This window comes from Balearica regulorum, chromosome 1 (genome assembly GCF_011004875.1).
Source record: "Balearica regulorum gibbericeps isolate bBalReg1 chromosome 1, bBalReg1.pri, whole genome shotgun sequence".
Lineage (NCBI taxonomy): Eukaryota > Metazoa > Chordata > Aves > Gruiformes > Gruidae > Balearica > Balearica regulorum.
Window position 1 is genome coordinate 102,055,627 of NC_046184.1, and position 23,867 is coordinate 102,079,493.

The 23,867-nt window shown below is 41.9% G+C and overlaps 2 protein-coding genes across 5 annotated transcripts in view; one reads left to right on the forward strand and one right to left on the reverse strand.

Moving 5' to 3' along the window:
• Window positions 1–21,959, forward strand: GPR89B (G protein-coupled receptor 89B). 3 transcript variants are annotated; one of them, XM_075769253.1, is made up of 14 exons: window positions 1–135; window positions 3,502–3,561; window positions 4,433–4,536; window positions 6,190–6,296; window positions 7,190–7,291; window positions 10,451–10,571; window positions 10,828–10,908; window positions 14,200–14,309; window positions 15,571–15,659; window positions 16,054–16,146; window positions 17,536–17,631; window positions 18,204–18,293; window positions 18,941–19,006; window positions 19,167–21,959. In XM_075769253.1, exons 1-14 carry the CDS (start codon window positions 94–96, stop codon window positions 19,371–19,373), a joined length of 1,368 nt encoding a protein of 455 aa, XP_075625368.1. In that variant the 5' UTR covers window positions 1–93; the 3' UTR covers window positions 19,374–21,959. The 3 variants fall into 3 exon arrangements, with proteins under 3 accessions (XP_075625368.1, XP_075625386.1, XP_075625378.1); XM_075769263.1 differs by lacking the exon at window positions 1–135 and adding an exon at window positions 2,707–2,726; XM_075769271.1 differs by lacking the exon at window positions 18,204–18,293 and having other exon boundaries at window positions 13–135; window positions 19,167–19,829.
• PDZK1 (PDZ domain containing 1) overlaps window positions 20,891–23,867 on the reverse strand; it is an 8,281-nt gene continuing 5,304 nt past the window's right edge. For both annotated transcript variants that reach the window (XM_010310090.2, XM_075769240.1), the window contains exons 7-9: window positions 23,235–23,429; window positions 22,128–22,427; window positions 20,891–21,146 (exon numbers count right to left, since the gene is read on the reverse strand). In XM_010310090.2, coding sequence (XP_010308392.2) covers window positions 21,069–21,146; window positions 22,128–22,427; window positions 23,235–23,429 — 573 coding nt within the window. In that variant the 3' untranslated portion in view covers window positions 20,891–21,068. The remainder of the gene's footprint in view (window positions 21,147–22,127; window positions 22,428–23,234; window positions 23,430–23,867) is intronic.

The following is a 23,867-nucleotide window of genomic DNA, read 5'->3' on the forward strand; positions in this document are numbered from 1 at the left end:
CGGTGCGCCGGCCTGAGGAAGGCGTCCGTGCGCCTGCGCGCTGCAGCCGCCAGCGGGATCGCGGGGCCGGAAGCGGGGCAGGGGGCGGCCACCATGAGCTTCCTCATCGACTCCGGCATCATGGTCACCTCCCAGGTACCCCGCTGCTGCGCGGCGCGATTCCCCCGCCCTAGAGAAGGGGTGAGGGGGCAGGGGTGGGCCTAGAGACGGGCCTCGCCGCGGCCTGGCTCGCTCGCCACGGCTCAGGAAACGGCCGGTGGGAGTGCGTGGGGGCGGTGCCTGTGGGCGCGCATGCGCACACCCCGGCGCGCGGGGCGTGGGGACCCCCGGCGCGCGCTGCGAGGGCACGGGGTGACGGCAACGGCGTGACGTCTTGCTGCCGCCTCCGGTACTCGCCCCGCTGCCCGGGCCCTCCTGGCGTCGTCCGCTGAGCGGAGGGAACGGCTCGGCTCGGCGCCTGAACGCCTTCACCGTCCGCTGCTCAGCAGCAAAGGGGGGAAACACCCCCGTCGTCGCTGCAAGTTTAGGGGTGTCAGGCTGCTCGTTTGTGTCGTTATGGCTGCCCGCCCTTTGCTATCGCCTAGGCTGCTGTTGCAGGAGAAGATAAGGTGTACGCGTCTTTGGACCGCTTCCTTACGTGTCACGGTGACCGTTGCTCTCGTGCAATTCTCAAGTCAGAATGTAAATGCATAAAAAGTTTCGGGATGTAAGGTTGTAGGGAATGGGGCTCTTCTTGTAATGCTGCAGCGCTTCTATAAATCTGAATTTTCTTAGTCGGAACAGACATGTTCATCTTGGTGTTCTCTAATTAGTACTTTGTTTCTGACATTCTTCAAGAAGGCTGATCAGTTGTGTCTTCTACCCCTGGTTTGCCACAGAGGAGTTTGCTTATTTACAACTTGGGAAGATTTTTCATGATCTGCTTTAAGGAATTTAAAAAGACACCACTATTTTATCTTAAACGCTGCCTTTTCCATTGATCCATCTGTCATTCAGCACTTCCTTCAGCTTTTTCTTTCTGCTGCCATCAAAGTCATCTTTCAATTAGTCTTTGTTTTACACCTGCTGAATTCACCTAGAAGCACTTTAAACCTCTTCATGTCATCCTGTCTTTATCGTTGTGAAGTGGGTTGTGGTCTTAACATAGTTGAAACTGTCCTGTTGTTTTGTGGGAGGAAATACCCCCTCCTTCATCATTAGCCTTCTTTACTAGTAATTTGTCTTGTCATTGTGTTCTCTTTGACTTTCCTCTCCTCCTTGCTACCCTGCTCCCTCCTCAGTATCTAAATACCCTTTCTTCCTGTCTGGCAACTGAGGTGGTCTAACTGTTTGCTTCTGCCAGAAAGGGAAACTTCTCCTCCCTCTTCTCTTCCACATAGCTGCACAGACATACTCTCTTATTTGTGCTCTCTCCAGTATTTGGTTTAAGTAAGTTTAACTGGATTGCAGAGGGATCTGATAAGCTTCCGAGCTGGTGTGAAATTTTTGTTCTGTAATGAGGAGGGATGAGCTGAGCAGAGAGGACCTTTCCCCTCTCAACAGCAGTTGGTTGTCTTATATAGACTTTCATGCGCAACTCTGTAGTTTTCCTGACAGTTTTCAGGGCAGCTTTTGGCCGTTCCTTAGAAGTACAATGCCCTCCTACTTGGTACTGCTTTGATTTTTGCTCCTAACATGCTTTTTCACTGTCAGCGGCTTGAGTGTAGCTTTGATACTGTTAGCAATTCACCCAGAACAAAAACTTTCCCATCATTTGCTTTTTATTCTAGGATCTGACTTATCGAATAGCTTTTCTTTCATTTGTGATGGCAGCTCTGCATCTTCTCATCGTCTTCAAAAGTATCGATATTTAACTTGCTGCATGGAATTGTCAAATGCCTGAGAATTTCCTGACTTAACATATCACAGTCACCTGCGGTGTCTTAGAGTGTGAACTGTTAAGATAATGTCTTTCTATGCTCTTGTACAGTCCCCAACACAAGGGAGAAGTAATCTTCATATATAATTTTCTCTATTATTATTGTACTTATCTCTTCATCTCTTTTACTTTATTTGCTTATTTTGTAGAGTTTGTCTCTGCCTTTTTCCTCCTTCCCACTGTTAAATAGGGAATTACTTTATGTAAATATCACTTGCTTATCATACTTACTTAAACCTATGACCTGTAGATAGGAGACTTAGGGAATATCTTACCTTTTTCTTTTTGCTATCAATTACTTTGAAGTCTGAAGTCCTCCTCAAACAAGTTTTGCTAGCTGTTACCAATCACTAGACCTCATTCCTATTTCAGCTCTTCTTTAGAGGCAAATATGTTTGATCTTCCTTGCCCAGCGTTCCAGGTATTCCTTGCCTGTAAATCATGTTAGTCTGTTACCTTTGCCACTGCTGGGATCCAGTTACTCCTGATGCACAGTGGAATCATCCACAATGATTCCTGTGTTTTTGTCTTTGAAAGTTCCCATCTCCAGAGGGGGACAGAATGCTCTGGCCTTTTCCATGTGCTCTGAGAAGAAATGCTATCTTTGTTTCATGCTTTCTGAAGTGTACTGATTTTTCTCTTTGCTTTGGTCAACGCTACCTTTATAAAAAACATTTAACATCTTCTGAATTCTCTTTTTGTTTGGGATCTTTTAAGTCATTACACTCATTTTCAGTCTTCTGAGGAACAGATGTGGCTACCCATGGAAGGCCTGACAACCCAGTCTCCTTTTTCTGGCTGAAGATGGGTAATTACAGTTCTGACCACATTGCTTAATTTCTATTTATTTCACTTAAGTCATCTGCAAAATAGCCATGATATTAAGTTTGTCTCTCCAGGTGTTTGTTGAAAATTAACTAAATTTTGAAAAGTGCTCTTGAGAGCTATTGAAATGCAAAGCATTATTGGCTTGTCCTGCTTCACTCACCTTGTCCATATGGCTTTCTTCAACTCCAGATTGTGGCTTGAGGCATTCAACACTGCCTTTTCCCTACCTTAGTGATGCTTTAAACACCCTTTACCCACACTGTGCGAGTGTGTAATCAGATTTAGTGTGAAGACCTCTCCAGAAAAATCAAACACACTTCTGGTCTTAAAGAAATGGGAGATACTTTTAGAAAATTTACTCATCCATAGAAGATGTAGATGTTGTGGACTTTCAAGTGTTTACTTTGCTGTGTTTTCTATAAAAACTATAAGCTTTAATTCTGTAGATTAAAAGAGTGAAACAAGAAACAACAGTGCAAAGGATTCTGTCAGGAATTCTGAGAACTTGGGAATACAGAACTGGGCTGTCTTGACTGGATCTTCTGTAAGGTCGTAGTCTTCTGTGTCTGCTACGCTTGCATGTTTAAATATTCTTCTTTCCATGGTGCTGTGGCAAGTTTTAATCTTTTGTGGATCTTGGGTACTTTGGCCCAGCTCTTTTCCTTCCATTTCTTTCATCTACAGTCAGTAGTGAAGTAGCTTTGTGTTTTGCAAGTTGCTGGATACAACTGTTAAGTGCTTCATCTCTTCTGCAGGTGCTGTTCTTTGGATTTGGGTGGCTATTCTTCATGCGTAAGCTCTTCAAGGATTATGAGGTGAGAAGCAGCATTTCATTACAATTCTGTATCTTAAAAATTACTTCCAATTATAGAAATATTTTTGAAACTGCATTTGGCCTTTTTCCTTTCTTTAAGCCATCTTATCTTACTGATAATTATCTCTACAGTTTCTTTTTAATTTCCTCTTGTGCTTCTATTTGAAAGAGTACTAGATATCTGAGGAAATGGATTCTTCTGAGGCCAGTGAAAGTTTCTGTATTGGCTACTGTTAAATGAAAAAAGGTACAGGAGGTGCAGGGGTAGTAAGAAACTGTTTTGCCTTTTGCTTGAGTAAGCCTGCCTTATGTAATTGTAAAATTTTTGTGACAAAAATCCAGTAGTTTACTTTCAACTCAGTGAGGTGTGTTCATTGTGGCTGAATTGTTTGTGAGGATTGGATGGGATAAATCTGTCACATTCTCTTATCCCTAGAGGGGTAGAGAGAATATAGTCTAGATCAGAGATGCCTTAAATGCGAGCCAAATTCAGACCCAAAAAATGTTTCTGATATGGATCTTATTTGTAAATCTAAGGTTAAGATCAAAGAGCTCTGTTAGCAAGGGTCTGTCATCAGTCAAGTTGACATAGGGCATTGCATGCTTGACATCCCTTCTGTGTAAGGCATCTCTGTTAAATGTGCCAGTAGCTGCTACCAGTGTAATACTGAGCAACTGATGAGTTTGCCCTCTGCTTTCTAACAGGCTGTTGGCTTCTTCTCATTTAGATAAAGGGCAAGGTGCCTTGAAGCAAGAGAACCGGTTGTATGCTGTTGTACCTTGTGATTTGTTTTTTGTTACCTGCAGGATATCAGGATGCCGTTCTAGGAATGGAAATGCCTGATGTCTCTGGCTTGTTTTCTCCATTGCAGGTGCGGCAGTATGTGGTCCAGGTGATCTTCTCTGTGACTTTTGCCTTCTCTTGTACCATGTTTGAACTCATCATCTTTGAGATTTTGGGGGTGCTGAACAGCAGGTGAGTCTGGGAGCTCACTCAAGGACTAACCTGCCTTGTATTCAGCGGCTTTGATCCAACTTTTCACACAGATTCACAGAAGGGCAGGGGCTGGAAGGAACCTCTAGAGATCTAGTCCAGCCCCCCTGCTAGAGCAGGATCACCTAGAGCAGGTTGCACAGGATGGCGTCCAGGCGGGTTTCAAATATCTCCAGAGGGGGAGATTCCACAGCTTCTCTGGGCAGCCTGTTCCAGTGCTCGGTCACCCTCAGATTAAAGAAGTTTTTTCTCATGAACTTCTAAATGAATGGCTTATTCTTGGGTTGGGAAAATAGTGTGAGAAAATTGTCAACGGCTCACCAAAGATGTTTGAACATCAGGATTCTTTTATTTGACAGAACATGAGACTAGAAGCCATAAGCTCCCCATTTTCCATGCAGTTGCTGTTAGTGTGGTCTAGGTCCTTAGGGCAAGGCTTTAGTCTTTGACTTTTTCCATTTGTTGAAGTTAAAAGAAACAGTTTCTTTTGTGGGAGGGTTGTGAAGCTTCAGACCGTGCTGAAGGGTGCTTTTCAGATGTTAAGGACTATAGAAACTATAAGCACTAGTTTTTCTGTGGTGGTCAGAGCAGCAAATAAGACGTGAAGCTAATTACGGAGTGAAAACTGCTTCCGTAATAGTATGGTATTGGTGAATCAAAAGCACATCCTCCCTTGACATAGGGTGAGGACTTCTACATAAAGGAGCTGTTAAAAACCGTCTACTTCAGAAGTCAGTAGGAAAGAGAAGATAGAACAGTAACATGTAGAGGCTAGCTGGGTTTCCTATTTATTCTCTCTCATCATACTAGTATATGAGAGCAGTCGAAGGAGTGGAAAGGCAAGAAATAAAAAAATTGAAAAAAGGTAATGTTAGTTCTGACTGTATGTTATTAATCTGTAGAGCTTACAGGCAGAGAGATCACTGAGGAGACCTTCAGTAAAGGGCTGGACATCAATACAGATGAAAATGTTTGCCTCTGAATTAGCTAGGAAAAAGTGACAAGGATCCTCATAATCTCTCCTTCCCCGAGCCATAAAGCGGATATGAGTTAATACTGGGAACAGGACATGTAGTTTTCTATTAAAGCTAAGTGAAAAGTCAGTTCAGCCAAGATGAATCTCATCTGCGTTTGATTAATCTCCTTTGGTCAGAGCAGTATTGATCATTTTGGCATATATGTATTTTTAAATTCTTGTTTTGCAATGTCTTGCACATGAGACAACTCACTTTGAAGTGAAACATTGAATTATGAATATGAAATATTTTTAATCTTTTAAATTGGAATTAACCCTTTTTTGACTCAGCCGCTCATTACAAAATTAATTACTGCTTATACTTAGTTTTCAACTAGATGAGCAGTAAATCAAATGAATTGTGCTGCAACTGGCACTAGTTACTGTAGAAAATAGCCCAGTTTGTTAATTTAGAAATACACATTCTTGAGATCTGTATTAAAAACCAAACCAAAACAAACCACCACCCCCTCCAACCAAAATAACAAACAAAATCCAGAATATTCTCTGTACTAGGCCAATATTATCCAATGCTTGATGTAGCTGAAAGGATTGTATTGTGTTTGAGAAATTTGTTGTATTAAGTTCGCATGCTAATCAGTATTTTGGCTTTATTTTAGCTCACGATATTTTCACTGGAAGCTGAACCTGTGTGTCATTTTGCTCATCCTAGTCTTCATGGTACCCTTCTACATTGGTTACTTTGTTGTGAGCAATATCAGATTATGTGAGTACTGGGTTTATGGCACTGGGGCTGGTACCCTGAGATTATGCATGCAAATGAGAAACAACTTTTCTGAGAGATGTGTTGGCCTCTGTACCTGTAGTACCCTCCTTCCTCTGGCTTTGTTCTGGCTGGATAACTTCTCTTTGGAACTTAATGCTTTAGCATGAACTGTTTATTGAGCAGTTAGGAGATACTTTACCTGACCCCAACAACTGTAGCTTTTCTTTATGGGTTTCAACAAAGTTGAGCACTTTAGAGTAACGTTACTGGAATTTGTTGCAATACAGTTTTAAGCTTGCAGCCAAACCCTGGAACCTTTGGCAAGGCCGTGATGTTCTGCTAGGGCGTGAAAGAAATGAGCCAGAGAAGCTCAATAAATTACTCTTGAGGCAGAAAAGCTCAATAAATTACTTTTGCGTTTTTTGCTTACTACTGTTTGGATGAGGCCTCTTCCATGCACTAATGGACATTTACCCTTGAGCTATTGATATTCATTGCTCTATTGTAATAAGTTTAGGCATGTAGGTTGGGAGTATTAAATGTGTAGTGTTGTCATGATGAAGTTTCCAAGTTTTGTGTTCAGGGTCACAGAAGAAAGATGCAGCTAAGTGATCCCTGGTTCATAGTGCAGCCTTCTTTATACATCTGCAGGGAAGAGCCAAAGTGGTGCGTTGCTGCATTAGCTCTCACAAACGGTGGTGTCTCAAATAGCTGGATTTGTAGGAAGTGAAGGGTTGCATCCTGCTAGCTCTGGCTCTGTCACTTGACACCTGTTTTGGCCACCTATGCTCAAAGCAGCCTTTGGACTGATGTAGCAATTTTGCAACCTAGAAAAGCCCTAAAGGAAGAAATTCTTTAAAATACTGATTTTTTTTTTTTTTCTTCTCCATTAGTGCACAGACAGAAATTGCTTTTTGCGTGTGTTCTGTGGTTGACATTCATGTATTTCTTCTGGAAGTTGGGGGATCCATTTCCTATCCTCAGCCCAAAACATGGTGAGTTTCACATTCTTGTTCATTCCTACCCTCCTGAAAATAGGCTTTATTATCTCACTTTTATCTGGGAGCTGTTACTATGTTATCTCAGCTCTACAGTTGGGACTGGAGAAAGTAATTCTTGCAACTGAAGGTTTACTCTGCTTTGAAATCTGCAATCTGAAGGTTGTCAGTCTGACAGAAATGAGTGGATATACCTTGAATTATTTGCGTTAGTTTTCTTCCAGTACCACAGGAAAACTTTAGGGAAGTGAATGAGTCCTAACTGAACCTAGGGTATGTAAGAACACAGTGTGTTTTTTGAGGACAAACAAACTTCATCTCCACAAAAAGTTGATCACAATTTTTATTCACTTGTTTCTTTTCCTGTGGAGACTAAAGCTAGTTTATTGAAGACGACAATCGACAACCAATCCTTCATCTGAATTTTTTCAGTCACATTATTGTTTCTTGTGACTGAAATCAGGTCAGTTTAGCATAGGTGACTGTCCAGTCTACAAAACATAGCAGGGTGCCTGAACACCAGAGCTATACAGACTGCAGCCAGCAACACGTCTGGCAGTGCGAGCTAGCTTCGGTACAGCTTCGTACACTGCCTGAGCCCAGGGGCGGTACAGTTGCGTGGCACTAGAATGTGAGCTGGTAAGTTCTGCTGGGCGCCAGAACTATTAATGTGCAGAATCAGCTTGGGTATCTCTGTGTCGCATCATGGAACCAAGAGTATTTATAGTGTGAAGATACTCTGTGCACCTGTGTTAGTCTGGGTCCAGCAGAGCTTGTTAACGTGTGCATAACTGTACTGAATCCTTTGGGCACCTCTGTGTCTTACAACACTGTAAGAACAGGACTATTTGTCACCTGGGTTTCCTGTGTAACTTATCTTGCCATTATCCCCTGCACTGGAGAATTGTTTGTGTATTGTTCTCAACAGGTGAAATTTGGTTTCACTCCAATTGGTGAATATGTTTGTCTGCATGTATAACCGTCAGCTTAATCTTTCTGTTCTCTAGGAAGCTACTTTACTCTGTACTAATCTGTAAGAGAAAAATTGAAGGATACCAACTGCCGTAGGGTCTGCTCACTCTTTCATCTGTGATCCTAAAACTTTCCGGAGAGAGCTCTGTATCTGTGTTTTGTAATAGTGTCATTTGCCACTGAAATACAACAGCTAGTATATAGTGTAGATCCTTCTATCCAGTGTTTCATTGCCAAGAAAAACATGTATCCACTTTGAGTTGCAGAAGACGCTTGAGTTGGCAGAATGTAATAACCCAATGGGAACTTAGCCATGAGGTTTAGGTAATCCTCTTCAGATCGCTGACAGGGTTCTGTGAAGCTGTGTAACAAATGCAGATTTCCAGAACTGGTAGTGGGGTGTTTTCTATTTTTAACTAATGCTTTACAGGATGATACCTCCACTTAACAGTTGTACAGTGCCTTATCCTACCAGGTGTAGACATAAGGTTAGAGCAAAGGATTCGAGGCTTTTTTTCCGTGCTGTACTGCTAGAGTGCTGCTGTCCTGCGTGTACTGGCAAGGCTGCTGCAGGGTGGCGTTGTGTGGCAGCGGCCCAGCTCAGGCAGCTGGGATCCTATTGTGGAGGGAGAGGTGACAGGAGGCCGTGCTTGATGAGCCCCTCGCACTGCACTACATTACCTGTAGTGTCTTTCTCGGTGTGCCCCACACTGCCTACCTGCACACATGGTGGTGCGCTGCAGCTGGGGAGTTGTGCTGACTAGTGGGGGCCTTTCTGGTACCTGCGCTGGCATCCTGTGTCGTTGGTGCCTTGCCTGGGGGTGGTGATGGCACTGCGCTGCAGCTGGGAAATGTGCCATCAAGTCAGGGCTCTGGGTCAGGAACCCTGGTTGGTCTGTAGTTTGTTTAATAGACCTGAATTTGGGAGCTCATAGGAGGAGGAAGGTGATGCTTTACTCAGTTACATGCTAGTATTCTAAAAACCTTCTTATCTTTATCTGATTTGATAAAACATTCATTTTATCTGACCTGATCACAAGAGTAGAGTTGCTGTGAGTGTTATGGGGAAGCGTTGCTTTAACCAGTGGAATGTCATGTCATTTTGAAGGCACCTCTGTTTTAACTGCTGCTAACAGTGTGTGGGGCAAAAGGCCAGTGTATTGTAGCACATTCTGTAGCTCATGTAAATCTCTATGCACATGACTGGGTGTCTTGGTCTCCCTTTGTGAAGTCTTTTTGACTTGTTTTCATCATTTATTCCCCTTCTCTGAAGCATGAAATGTGGCTTGGCGCTTGGCCATCTCAGCTTTGCAGTCATGTAAGCTCCAAATGTGCTGTGTGTAGCAGCTGCTCTATAACTAGCTCCCTAAAAAGGGAGTGAGGTTTAGTAGCACATGGCGCTGTATCCCGAGAAGACAGGTTGAAGTCTGTGTTTAATGGCTGCGAAGAATAAATGCAACTTCAGTGCTTGGTGTTGGTTACAGCACGGGCTTGATGTTCATGCCATATTATGTGAATATATGTTTTAGAGTCTGCTTGGTGCTCAGGTGGAATGCCTTGTTGGTGGTCACCTCAACAAGGTATGTGTGTCCACAAGATGAATACTGAACAGCCAGGAGCACCCTAAGTTTCCCATGCTTTCATAACTCCACTGTCCTACAAGCACAAATTGTGTCTGATCTGGAGGGGTCACTTTTAATGACAATTGACAGGATAAGGCTTCCTCTCTATGGTCCAGACATTTTTTGGCCAGTTTGCCAGGACTAACTGGTTTGGTAACTCTAATTCTGGTTATTGCAGAAGTGGCTTTGCAGAAGATGCCTGCTTTATAGTGTCTGGTGGATGATCTGTGTTCCTACCTCAGCAAAGTGCAATCATTAATGTTTTATTAATTTAGAAACAAAATGTTGACTGTTAATTGCTTCCAGATCTGTCTTATGCTTCTTCATAGCTAGTTTCCCATCTTTGTTTTTAAGCACGGTAATGTGCTTTCTGAAGTAGACTTAGTTCTACCTCTTTCTTTTCATAGTCCCCATCTGTACTTCATATTACCTCTGGTCATTGCAGTGGGAAGGCAGTTGGATTCATAAAGCAGCTCTGTATGTGTGCTATGTTGTGAAGGCACCAAGCATGGAGCAGAGTGAGGAGAGCAAGTTGACTAATGCTGTGGTTTTCCTCTCTCAGGAATCCTGTCTATAGAACAGCTCATCAGCCGCGTGGGTGTGATTGGGGTGACACTCATGGCTTTGCTGTCAGGATTTGGGGCTGTCAACTGTCCGTACACTTACATGTCCTACTTTCTCAGGTAACTGCAGCCTCGTGAAATATTTTGTCCGCCTTTTTGAGACCTTTTTTCCTTCTGCTTTTCCTGTGGCATTGATTCACATTTTTTCATAACCTTTTTTTCTGAATCTAGCTATTGCCATGTCTATGTGCTAGAACTGTTTCCATTGCTGAAGCATATTCTCCTTATACAGGTTTTTCTCCTCTTAGTTTCATAAGCATGTGCATATTTCCTCTGAAATGGGATAGCAGGTCTAATTGGGTATCTTCATTTGCAGGAATGTGACAGATGCAGATATTCTGGCTTTGGAGCGACGACTCCTTCAGACCATGGACATGATTGTTAGCAAGAAAAAAAGGTGAAAATGCAGCAGTAGCATAAAATTATTTATTTCAAGGATTTTTCAGTCAATATGGTATAAGATGGTTCTTGAAATTACCGAAATTATTAGTCCTGTCAGGGCTACGTGTTCCAGCGAAACAGGTGGCTGAATTGGTTTGAGCTGTGTGGTGTTTCATTTTGACCTGATAGACAGCCTTGTTTTTTTTTTCCCCAGACACGTGCACTAAATAGCACCCTTTCTTACTGCAGTGGCACAGATTAGGCTTCCAACACAAATTGTAACTCTGTGATGGCAGCTTGACCAGTCTGTAAGACGGGCACCTTTCTCTCCTGATGAGTAGGTGACCCTTAAGCCACAGCAGCTGGCTCTCTTACAGCAGTTTCAGTACAGCACTTGGTTCATACATATTCAGCACTCTCCTGCTCTGTGGATGTGGTGTTGCCTGGTCAAAGCTGGAGCAGGCAAGTGAGCTGGTGTGGACAAAGATATATTCTTGCAAATGGCAAGGTTTACATTAGTTAAGTTTTGCAGAATTGCAGAACATTGCTAATGTGAACGTAGTGTAGTGCATAAGTGTGCCATGGGAACTCTGCTTTTGTTGGTTTAGCTTATTCCATGTACCCCAAGCAAAAAAGCTATTTTCAGAAACAATGCAATGAGAAGATTTTTATGTGCTGTTACAAATTACATATTACATGCCTTACTAGTTGTGCAGAATAAATACAATTACCATAGTCACTTAAAAGGTTTGACTGTCTGACACTGAATTCTCACAGCAGTCCCCCAAACTTTACTTTTGGTGCACTAATGTTTTAATGAAACCTTTTAATGTATGATGGGGGAGCTTTTAGGTAGTGTAACCTTGCTGAATTAGTCACCAGTGTGCATATCTGCTGATCACTATTAGCATATGAAAGTGTGGTTAAAGCATAACATTTTTCTTCCCCTTTGAAAATGTTAAGCAGTGAACAAATCTTAACTCAGTATTTGTGGTCATGTGTGTGACTGTAAGTAGTGAGAGAATTTAATTACTCAGGTTTAATTGATTTAATTGATTAGGAGCATACTAAAATACTGACTTTGGAGTTAAAAGATAGCGTGTAGTGCTGCTTCTGACTCTGCGCGCTTTTGTTGTGTACAGCCTTTTTGGACCTCTGGTCAAGGGAGGGTGATATTGGGGTAAAAGTAAGGATGTCTGGGACTTGAAACCAACTAGCACTTTCTTGCCTTCCTGTGGCTAGGAAATCTGCTGAAAATAGCAACTTTCTAATCATTATGAAGACCCATGCAAGGTGTGTTAGTCACTTGGGAATTGTACTGAAGTTCATGTATTTGTGTTTAAAAGAACCAACAAACAACAACAAAAAAAACCCAACCCAAAGCTGTCTAGTCTCAGAAATGTGCAAGAAATAGCAGAAGCTCAAATTCTGTAGAATTTATTCTCTTTCTGCTTTGACAGAGCAGTGGCTTGCATAATTGGGCTATTTGCTCGTATGACGCAAAGCTTAAAAAGTTAGATTTGTATCAGGCCAAATGCAATCCAAAGCATTTGGCAGAACAAGCGGCAATAGCAGCATTTTACAGTGTAGGGTAAATACTGTAGTTCCATAAATTGTCAATTACTTGCTGGCCACCTTTTCAGTACTGCTGATAACTCAGAACTTCTCAATGCCCACAAGGGTTGTAAGGGAATAGAACATAAAGCTTTTTTTGTTTTCTTTGCTGATCTTGACATTTCTTCTTGTACCAAACCGTATTCATACTGGCTTCCTTGTCAGCAAGAGATAGTTGTTGGAAGTTGTTTTCCCCAATGCTTTTTGCACAGGAATTGTTGCTCTCTCCTTCCTGAGTGTAATCAAGTAAAGCCTCATGGAAGCTCACCTCTAAGGTTGGCAGGTTCTTTACACTCATCCTTGCAGTTAAGACATAACTAAGCCTCAGGTTTGAAATGCCTAGACTTTGTGACACCATTGCTTCATTTTTCTTCGTGTTAGGAGTCAAATCAGCCTATCTGATGTAGATATGTATCACGTATGTACACAGGGAAAGTGTGTGGGTTTTGCCTGTGGATCCTTTCTATGAGGTCTTCAGAACTCCGAACTACTGTGTGGGTACAGAGATCCCTGTCACCTCTCAAAAGAAAAGATTTGCCTTTGTATACTTACAAGCTCCCGCTTCACCTTGACATAGCTGTGGTTTTGCTGCAGTGCTGTGGATCATTTGGGATGGAACGTGTGAATTGGGTACTAGGAAGAAAGTAAGGATTAAAAATGCAGTTCTTCTATTTGGCAGCTATCAGGATGAATTGAATCATTCTAAGATCTCTGTTATTTGTAGTCTGTGACTGTATATGCTTTTTTTTGTGTTATGTGGGGTACCCTGAGGGTGTTTCTTTTGCTGGATGTGAAGGAGTGATTTTTTTTTTTTTTTTTTATTACACTGCTTATCAACAACCTTGAAGAAGGCTCAGTGCCAAATGTAGCAATACTGGCTGCAGCTACAAGAAAGGGCCTAAACACTGTCAAATTGTGGATCGCCTTGACAATCCTATGAATAGTTTTCAGCTTAGGAGAGGATAACTGGCTCACAAATTTCAATGAGGAGAAATGTGAGGGAATGAGGCCAGAAGCCAGCGTTGCTCATGGGGATTATGCTGCAGTGCACATGGGAGTGTGAGGGACAACGTGCAGCTGCTGCTGTAGTGTTGGAATTAGCTTTAGGAGTCACGTTCACATCGCCTGAAGTGTCCAATGGTTCAGTCCACTAATGGATTTATGTGTTTCTGCTTCATAACAGCTTGTCATGCAGCCCAGTAGTGAGTGACAGCATATCAGAGTGTGCTGCTGCATACCATCCAGCGCTCACAGTTCTGTGGAGGGGGCGGATGTGCGGTGATAAAGAGGTGTTCAAGGGGAGAGAGGAGCATGAGAAGTCTTCCAATTCTTGAATTTGAGATAGCAGAGTCATGTGTTTGAGGAAAGGAAAGCAAGTAATCATATGACTGAGAAATCCATTTGAATTTTTATTTTTAATTGGTTTAAATGTCATTAAGGATTGAAGCAGGATCCTGAATGGAAGTGTCTCATTGAATGTCACTTGATTAGATCTGGGCTCTATTCCACAGCTAATCAAGATAATGTTATCAAGCAAAATTGGTGCTTAGGGAAGGGGGAAAAAAAAGGGGGGGGGGCATCTGTTTGCAGTGAATTTAGTTTAACAGTGTCTTCTAAGGAACTGGGTTTTTTTGTTTTGATTTTTTATAAAAATAAATTTATTCATAAAGACTTGTGCTTTCTGTTCTTTCAGGATAGCAGTGGCTCACAGGACAATGTTCCAGAGAGGGGAAGTGCACAACAAACCCACTGGATTCTGGGGAATGATAAAAAGTGTTACAACATCTGTTGCAGGCAGTGAAAGTATCCTTCATCTGCATGCTGGGAGGTGGCTCCAGCTTTCTTCTGTTTTGAAAGAAAGAGTATGACATGGGCCAGTTACAAAGCATTTGTGTTTCAACACGTTTCAGCAGTCTGAGCAAAAGGCTTAATGTCTCCTGGGAAGTTTTCTCTCTTGCACTGTACTGTTTGACCTTTTGCCCAGGGGCTGGACACATAGTTTTGCTGTGACGCAGTTGGGAGCCGTATGCTGCTGCCCTGCCCTATAAATGTGCTGTTCCATCACCATGGTTGAGGTGTACAGCAGGTTGCAGGACAGATGTGCACACTTATGGTGTCACATTGCAGATGTCTACCCCATCATATGGCTGATGTGGGAGGCAATTTTCTATTCTGATGTATCCTCTACTTGCGTGACTGACCTGCGTGCATTTTTTTTCTCATAACTTGAAATACGTTCTTCCAGAGTGGAGAACCTGTGACATACTTGAGCAAAACAGCGGGGTTGGCTGAGGTGCTGGAACAATTTACGTAGCCTACAGTTGTCTTTCTGGCCTTGTTGGAAAGCTGTGAGAAAAAGAAGGGTAGGAAGTAACTTGTTGACCAAACAAATTGTTCTCATGATGCAGGCTGGCCACTGGTGCTGTAGCAGTGTGACAAAAAGGTGGATAGAAACAGGTGAACAGCAGTTGTTCTGCCCACGTGAAAGGGGTAGGAGTCTGTTGCGAGTTACAAGGGTATGTATTTCTCTAACTTACAGTTGCCTACCAACAATTTCTGCCAGACCACGTATAGTGTGCAGTTTGCGTATTTAGGGCTAAGGACTCTCTCCTTTCCCACTAGCTGTTAAAAGCAGAATTTGGCTGTTTGACTAGAGTCTTGAAGCAGTTACTCAGCAGTTTTGTTTATGAAGGTGATGCGAGAGTGACATATGATGATGCACTTCAGTGACAAGGGACGCTGATCAAAGTGGAGGAGCAGTCTTTGAGAGCTCTGGTTCTATTCTGCGATGTGTTCCCCAGGCAGAAGAAGAAAGAGCTTGTTGCATGACTACCTAAATACTGTGTACTGCCTACCTTCTTAAAATGGAGTAGCATGCAATACATGTATCCTTGAGATTTCTTTGTGTGCAGTATTAACAAGGAGCAGTAAGACTCAATCAAAAAAACTCATCTGGATCAAAAAAGTGGTCAAACCATTAGATGTGGTCCTTGGGCTGAAGGTGAGGAATGTTTTGGTTAAGAATTTGTGACGTATTCTAGCCTTGACTATGCTGGTTTGCCAGATCTGTCCCTTATCCAGCAAGAAGTGGATGCCCTAGAAGAGTTGAGTCGGCAGCTTTTTCTGGAAACTGCTGACCTGCATGCAACAAAGGTATGTAGCAAAGTAACCGCCCAGATGGATGTTGGGATGCCAGACTAGTTTGAAAGAGAATGAATGTTACAAGACATGTATGTTACAAGACCTGTTCAGCAGGTGAATGTTGAAATGTTGTGATGTGGTGGAGTGAGAATCTGTTTCTTTAATTTGGTGTCTAGATGGCAGTTTTGGTCCACTTGAGATGCATACTGGTGCATGTCCCTAAAGCCATTCGGAGACTTCTGAATTAAAACTTTTGAGTTCAGAAACATGTGAATTGAAAGGGTTGTAGAATAATAAAACTGTGTTTAATACTATTGGTGCTCCAGTAAAATTTTGTACTATGGGTGATTGTGCAAATTACTATTTTTTTAAATTCTGTTCCCCCTCCCCCCTTTTGTATTTCCAGGAAAGAATAGAGTACTCCAAAACTTTCCAGGGAAAATACTTTAATTTTTTGGGTTATTTTTTCTCCATCTATTGTGTCTGGAAAATCTTCATGGTACGTAAATATTTTATTGTGTTTTATGTGGACATAAAGCTGAATGGCAGAGCTCAGAGGGTTGTGATAAGCGGTGCAGAGTCTAGTTGGAGGCCTGTAGCTAGTGGTGTGCCCCGGGGGTCAGTACTGGGTCCGGTCTTATTCAACCTGTTCACCAATGACCTGGATGAAGGGACAGAGTGTACCCTCAGCAAGTTTGCTGACGATACAAAACTGGGAGGAGTGGCTGATGCACCAGAAGGCTGCGCTGCCATTCTGTGAGACCTGAACAGGCTGGAGAGTTGGGCAGAGAGGAACCTAATGAAGTTCAACAGGGCCAAATGTTGGGTCCTGCACCTAGGGAGGAATAACCCCAGGCATCGGTACAGGTTAGAGAGTGACCTGCTGGGAAGCAGCACTGCAGAGGATTTGGGAGTCCTGGAGGACAGCAAGCTCTCCATGAGCCAGCAGTGTGCCCTTGTGGCCAAGAAGGCCAATGGTATCCTCCTGGGGTGCAATAAGAAGAGCGTGGCCAGCAGGTCGAGGGAGGTTATCCTCCCCCTCTACTCTGCCCTGGTGAGGCCACATCTGGAATATTGTGTCCAGTTCTGGGCTCCCCAGTTCAAGACAGACAGGGAACTACTGGAGAGAGTCCAGCAGAGGGCTACAAGGATGATGAGGGGACTGGGGCATCTCTCTTATGAGGAAGGGCTGAGAGAGCTGGGTCTGTTTAGCCTGGAGAAGAGAAGACAGAGAGAGGATCTTATTAATGCTTATCAATATCTAAAGGGCAGGTGTCAAGAGGATGGGGCCAGACTCTTTACAGTGGTGCCCAGTGACAGGACCAGGGGCAGTGGGCACAAACTGGAACACAGAAAGTTCTGTCTGAACATGAGGAAAAACTTCACTGTGAGGGTGACCGAGCACTGGGACAGGCTGCCCAGAGAAGCTGTGGAATCTCCCCCTCTGGAGATATTCAAAACCCACCTGGACGCCATCCTGTGCAACCTGCTCTAGGTGATCCTGCTCTAGCAGGGGGGCTGGACTAGATGATCTCCAGAGGTCCCTTCCAACCCCTACCCTTCTGTGATAAGCAAATGTCACACCCTGCATGGATTATGCTGTACATGCAGTTCATCAAGTAATGCTCTAGTTTCCTTAAAAGCCTGCTTCTGGAAATTCTGAAAGTGGCCCTTGGTTGAAATAAAGCTCTGCCATCTGTGTTTTTGTATAGAGCCTTAGACAAGCAATTCTTATGCGTGTGCATTTTGCACCTTCTTTGACAATCCGGCTGCCCCTCACCCCTTTCCTTGGTGATACAAAGTAAGAGTCAGGCATGTGTCTCAGGTGTAACAAAGAGGTATGCTTTTAGTTTTCTTATTTGAATGTAAATCCGTTTCTTTCTTGCAGGCAACCATCAATATTGTATTTGATCGTGTGGGGAAGACTGATCCAGTCACAAGAGGAATTGAGATCACTGTAAACTACCTGGGAATTCAGTTTGATGTGAGACTTTATTAATTCTTGTAACCTTTTCAGTAATTCCTATCTTATCTAAATAAAATCATACTGCTGTTAGGGAGAGAGCGATAGAGCTCTGAGAATGTGTCTTTGACTTCTGTCTTATTGAGGAGGAAGGAAAAATGCACCATGAGCTTTTCTTTCACACTGATTTTATGCTGGGATGGTAACGTGGTCTTGACAGAGAGGCAGTGGTTTGCTTATTTGTTTTGGGCAAACGGAAACATGTTAGTCAACTTGCTTAGATTAATACATTTATGTACAGAATAATTGCATTTGCCTGGTCACGTAGATGTTCTGTCATTTACGCTTTTAAAATATATTCCTGTGAATATAGGGTTCATTGTGATTGGTGTAAACTAAATCTGTTTTTGTCATGTGTTTGGAGTGAACAGTTGCTAATATATTTTTGAAAATATTTTTGTTATATGCACCTATGTACTATGGATATCTGTACAATTAGGAAATACAAAGACCCTGAAGCATTGGCAGCTATACAATGTAGTGTAAATGGGGTTAGTGTTGGAGATTTAACTGTATTCTTCTTGCTGATACAGGTGAAATTCTGGTCTCAGCACATTTCCTTTATTCTTGTTGGAATAATCATTGTTACTTCTATCAGAGGATTGTTAATAACACTTACAAAGGTAAGAGCCAGGACACTCTGATGTGATTTTGGGCCAGGAAAGCTGTTACCAGATTTTTAACTTTAGATGCAGCAAATACTGTATAAATTTTAAATACACGTTATATTTTAAATATCTGAATATAAATCCTTGCAGAGGGAGGAAGGGAGGAAAAATATTTTCTGCAGGATATTTCCCCACTCAGTCTTTATTGTTGTTACTCTTGGGAGCAGATGTAGATGTTAAATGTAAGCAAGGATGCTAAATGATCCTGTAGCCAGGGCTTATTAGTAGGGTTGATGAGGTGATGATTGAAAGAATTTGGATTGTTTGAGCTGCAGGTTCTTTAGGTAGAACCGGAAAGGCATTAACTCAAAAGTTTTGTGACTCATTGTGTTGACCTGGCTTTTGGGACCTAAGCTTAAACATTAATATATATCCTCATATGACTTTTACCACATGGTGCCACTGGCTTAGGGAGATTCATCTTTGACTAAGACTGCAGGTTTCTGAAAGCAGGGTACAGACACCCCTCCAGAAAGTATGCTTTTTTAATTTGTTTTTTTTTTAAATGAAAAAGCATTGAATGGTATGTACCTTTCATGCTGTGCTAAGGCACATTGCACTTGCCTGACTGCTTATTTCCAGTGCTTTTTTTTTCTTTCTAGTTCTTCTATGCCATTTCCAGCAGCAAGTCCTCCAATGTTATTGTTCTGCTTTTAGCACAGATCATGGTGAGTATGTAGAACCATGGGCACGCCTATGTACATTTATGCATACATACTTATTTGGATGTGTAAACATATATGCGTAATAAAGCCTTTGTATACTGACCTATCTTAGCCACATAGCCACTTGTGCAATAATTACTACTTTCTCTTTTTTAATTTACAGGGCATGTACTTTGTGTCATCAGTGCTCCTGATCCGGATGAGTATGCCTCTAGAATATCGCACTATTATTACAGAAGTCCTGGGAGAGCTCCAGTTCAACTTTTATCATCGTTGGTTTGATGTGATATTCCTAGTTAGCGCACTGTCCAGTATTCTCTTTCTCTATTTAGCACACAAACAAGCCCCAGAAAAGCATATGGCCCTCTAAGTAAGGACTGTGGTCATGCACTGCTCTCTGTCCTTTCTACTGGACTGCTGCAACTCCTGTGGACTGCAAAACTTGAGCTGGTACTGTTCTGTGTGTTCAGCAGTGTAACCGGCTCTTTGAACTTCCACACATCAAGCTTTGTGGCTCATTCTGTTAAGGTGCCAAAGCTTGAAGGAAGGAGGATGCATGTATTGAATGTGACATAGTTCATTGCCAAGGAATAAGGGCAGTCCTTGGTACACCAATATCTAGGAGGATCGGAACTTGCATAATAGGCTGTCTTGGGTAAGACCTCTGACTTTTAGAAGAATATCTTCATAGAAGGCACCAAGGAAATGTGATTTTTTTTTTTTTTTTTTTTCCTTTGAAAATCAACTCAATTGGGATTCAGAGGACAGCAATTCTGGAGCTGAATGTTTGAGTCTGTGGAATTAAATAAGCTTTTGTAATATCTCATGTAAGCATCACAGTTGTTTTTTGTCAGCCCCAAAGATTTGGCTGGAAGTGAGCTAGAACGTGTCTAGGATTTGCTGCCTGGCAGAAGTGAAATGGAGAGAATTTCACTCCATTTATGTATAGAGTATACACTAGTGTGTATCACTAATACCTACTGTCCCGAGTCTCAACTTTGTTTTCTGTCCCTACATAAATGGAACTGAGGTTTTGGATTCCTCTTTGCTAGATTTTGTTGTGAAGTCAAAGACCACAGCTATGCCTTGTTTACCTTATATGTTACAAATTTGTTTACCTTATATGCTGTAAATTTGGTCTTCCCCACAACCTGTATATTCCTCTACAGTAGCCCATTTCCCCTTCTTGATGTAATTTAAGGCATAAAACTAAATTTTATTCATGTGACTTGTAGCTTCCCATAGCCACTCTCCTAGGCTTTATTTGGTTTAAAATTGTTCTGAAACATATAATATAGGTGTTAAGAGTAAGACCTGGGGAAAAAAAATGGCTACTCTAAACAACTTATTTCTGTGTTGTCTTAGGTGTACAGCAAGGAGGCAAAGTATAAAGCAGCAGTATTACAGAGCCATTTATGTCCCATTCAAGACACTGTGGAGTTGACTTGGAGCTAGAAAACCTGCATGACTGAATTACGTACACTAATCTAACTACCAGGATCCACAACTCCAGGCAGAAGAGAGAGAATAGTGCTTAAACATCTTGAGTTGTAAATTTTGAAGTTAGCTTAATGTTTGAAAGAAATTTCTGCAATGTTAGCAGGAGAAAGGAGCGCAATGGACAGAGCAGACTGGCATATGCCATTTCACAGCAGTAGTACTGCTGTAAGTATAGCATAGAAGAGTTGCCACTGAGATGGAGTTGATGGACTTGGATTAGGGGGAGAACTGCCTCTTGGGACATGGGGAGAAATCAGTTGCTCTTTATTAAGAGCTTATCCTTAAAAGGCTATGATGCTTATGAATTTATTTAATCCTTTATACAAGTAAGTGACTAACTGTCCGCTTTACGCGGCAGAAAGCCAATGAAGTACAATAGCAGTGTGTTAAATGAATGCAGGTTACACTGAAGTGTTTATTTCAGGCAGCTACGTTTCAGCAAGAGATTGCAGTCCTTTACAGGTATGGCACTACTAGGCATAGTTATGTTCTGAGAGGTGTAGTAGCAAAGAATGATTGAAGAAAGTGGATTTGGAAGGTTTCTTTTTTGTTCTTGGCATAGTTCTCACAACTTTGTGTCATCGTCGTTGTCACTGTCTGCTTTTGTAGAGGCAGCTGATTGTGAAGAGGAGGATGAGCTTGTCTGCAGAGGAGTAACAAATACATTCCGGTTATTTTTAGTTTGTAAACACACTTGATAGTCTGCAGCGTTACGAAGGACTCCTGTTTTTATCTGCAGTAATCATGTACTTGTTTGGATGGTGGAATGAGCCAACAAATGTGATTTTTGTTGTAGAAGTGCTTTTTGGTTAAGTACCTTTAGAGAGAAATTTGTTCAATAGAGGTTTCCTATTGTTTAATTCCCATACCTGCTGAATTTGCATATAAAAGTGGTGCTAACTTCAGATCTGAAAAATGCAGCTTGGTGACTGAGAAACTTTTGAAAAAGCTTGCAGACAGACATTTGCAGACAAGGCTAATGAAAAACGAATGGGAGACGGTATTGGTATTGGTCTTACTCTTCCTTGTCTGTCTTTTGCATGATCAGAAAAGCAGCATTTAAATATTTAAGACTGACCACACAGAGGGTTCACAATGACTGTTTCAAGAAGAAATTTCTGCTTTTCTGACTTCTGTCATGCTTCAGACTCTTTCTAATGGCATAAAGTCAGTCATTTCAAATCAGCAGATTTCCTAGAAAATGTCATCATAACCTATCGGTTGCTCTGCTTTCTACAAAATGATCTGTTTTGAAATATTTCACCTGGTTCCCCCAAAAGTGGTTTATGCTTTTTGGTGTATTTAAGCACTTTTTTTTCCCTGCACTTTCAGGATTGTATTGCCTGTTTCCAATCTTCATTAAGGATTACCGTATTTGGATTATCTTGTTCCATAAAATCTCTTGTATGTGCATCCTTTCTGTGATTTAACCTTGCATTAAAGATACTCACCTGTATTACGTGTGGGGAAAGGAAGAATTGTTTATGATAATCAGACCACAACTTCCCTTTTAATAACATAGACTGACTTGTTAAAAATCCTATCTCAGGAATAAATACTAGCTGAGAAAAGTTGCTATTCCCTAGGTGATCCCTTGACATCTACTTAATGCGGTATTACTCACCCTTTCCCTTGGTTCAGGTGAGTTTCTCTCTGGCTCTGACGGATGGTTTTCTGTATAAGCAGGAGCCTCAGAAGTGCCATAGGCTGGACCTGCTGAAGAGGCTGTGATGGGAATGTTCCTGCCCTGGAAGTATTTGTAAGCATCTTTGCTGCACACCAGTAGTGTTAGTCTGTCACCACTGTCTCGGATTCTTGCCACCACTTTGTCGTAGGGTTCATTCATCACATTCACCCCATTTACTTCCACCAAATAATCGTTATTTTCTACACCTGCTGTGTCAGCTGGCCCGTGGTTTTGTACCTGCAAAGGCAAGTTCAAACTGTGATATTAGCATGAAGCTTAGAAAGATGCATTAACAGCTGATGGTTAGCTAGATTATTGTGTTACTGCTTTCCTTACAAGACTGCAAAATAAGCATGGGGAAGGGGAGATTTGTGGGGCAGAAGTGAATTGGAAGAGGCAATAGGCCTAGACAAACATGGAACCCATCAGTTTGAGATATAAGACGCATCTTGGTTTTGAGAGACTTTCAGTATAGAAATGTGGCATGGTGGAATTATGAAGACAGGTGGAAAACCAATTTTCTTATTTGCAGGTCCCTGTCCAGTGACTTTAAAGTTAACTTTACTACATTTCACAGATTCCTTGGTAAAGAGTGGAACCCCTCCTCTCAAGAAAGCTGAAGGCACAGACATAATTTGAGGCAATAGATGTTTGACTTTTGCCAGCTGTGGAATTCAGAGAAGAGGAGTACAGCAGCGTGAAGGTGTCTCTCTTATATTTTTAGGATGTTCTACAGTCAAAAAGATCTATTTAAAATACTAATTTTTAGCATGCCAGTTTCATGAATAGAAGCCAAATGATGCAAAAGCTAGATTCCCCTTCCCTCTAGATGTCTTATCAGAATGAGGAATGTTTTCTGGTGTTTATTTTTAACCTTGGTCCTACAATATCAGTCTGACTTTAACAGTTACAGCTCTTATCTGAGAGTGCTGGAGAAGACACTTGTCTTCTGTTCTGCAAATACATGCGAAAAAGCCACAAAAGGGAGGAGGCTGTCTGAAAGACTACCTCAGCCTTTCCTTGTTCCTCATTCTACATTAGTACCTCATTGATGAACAGTCCAGGTTTGTTCTTGATCATGTTTAAACTGAAGCCAAATCCACTAGGCCCTTTCACCATCTTGCAGATTTTTGGCTTGTGATTCACTTTCTGCTCGGTGTGCAACTCCACTCTTTCATCCATTTTAGCTGGTGTTGGATCTTGTGCTTTGTTGTAGTATGAGCAGGGGGAAACTTGAGCCTGAAAAGTGTCAAAAGTTTAAGATATAAACTTGTGTTGTGAAATCTGTGTTAGGCTTTCATGCTCAATGTGTTTTGTTTGAAACCTTTTTAATGACTCAGACTTGAGCTGCAATGAAGTGCTCTTTGCTATTAATTTCTGGCTGAGTGGAAAACTACAGTGTTGATCTGTGTGAGAAGGGAGTTTAGTTACTCGTTTTGTTCATAAAAAGTTACACAGCTGTGTAACTCTGAATTTGCTGTCTTAAACTTATAACCTTTCTTGTGGTGTGTTTAAATTTAGAATTGTTCCAATAGTGCCTATAAAAATCTGAAGAGGCCAAAAATTTGGATGTTCAGTGACTTGCTGTACAAGTGCGAGGAGAGCTGCTGAAATATGGATGTATCTTAGACATTTCCTGCAAGCTGAAGTGTCTGTCGGAGCAGATTGGCTGTTTCA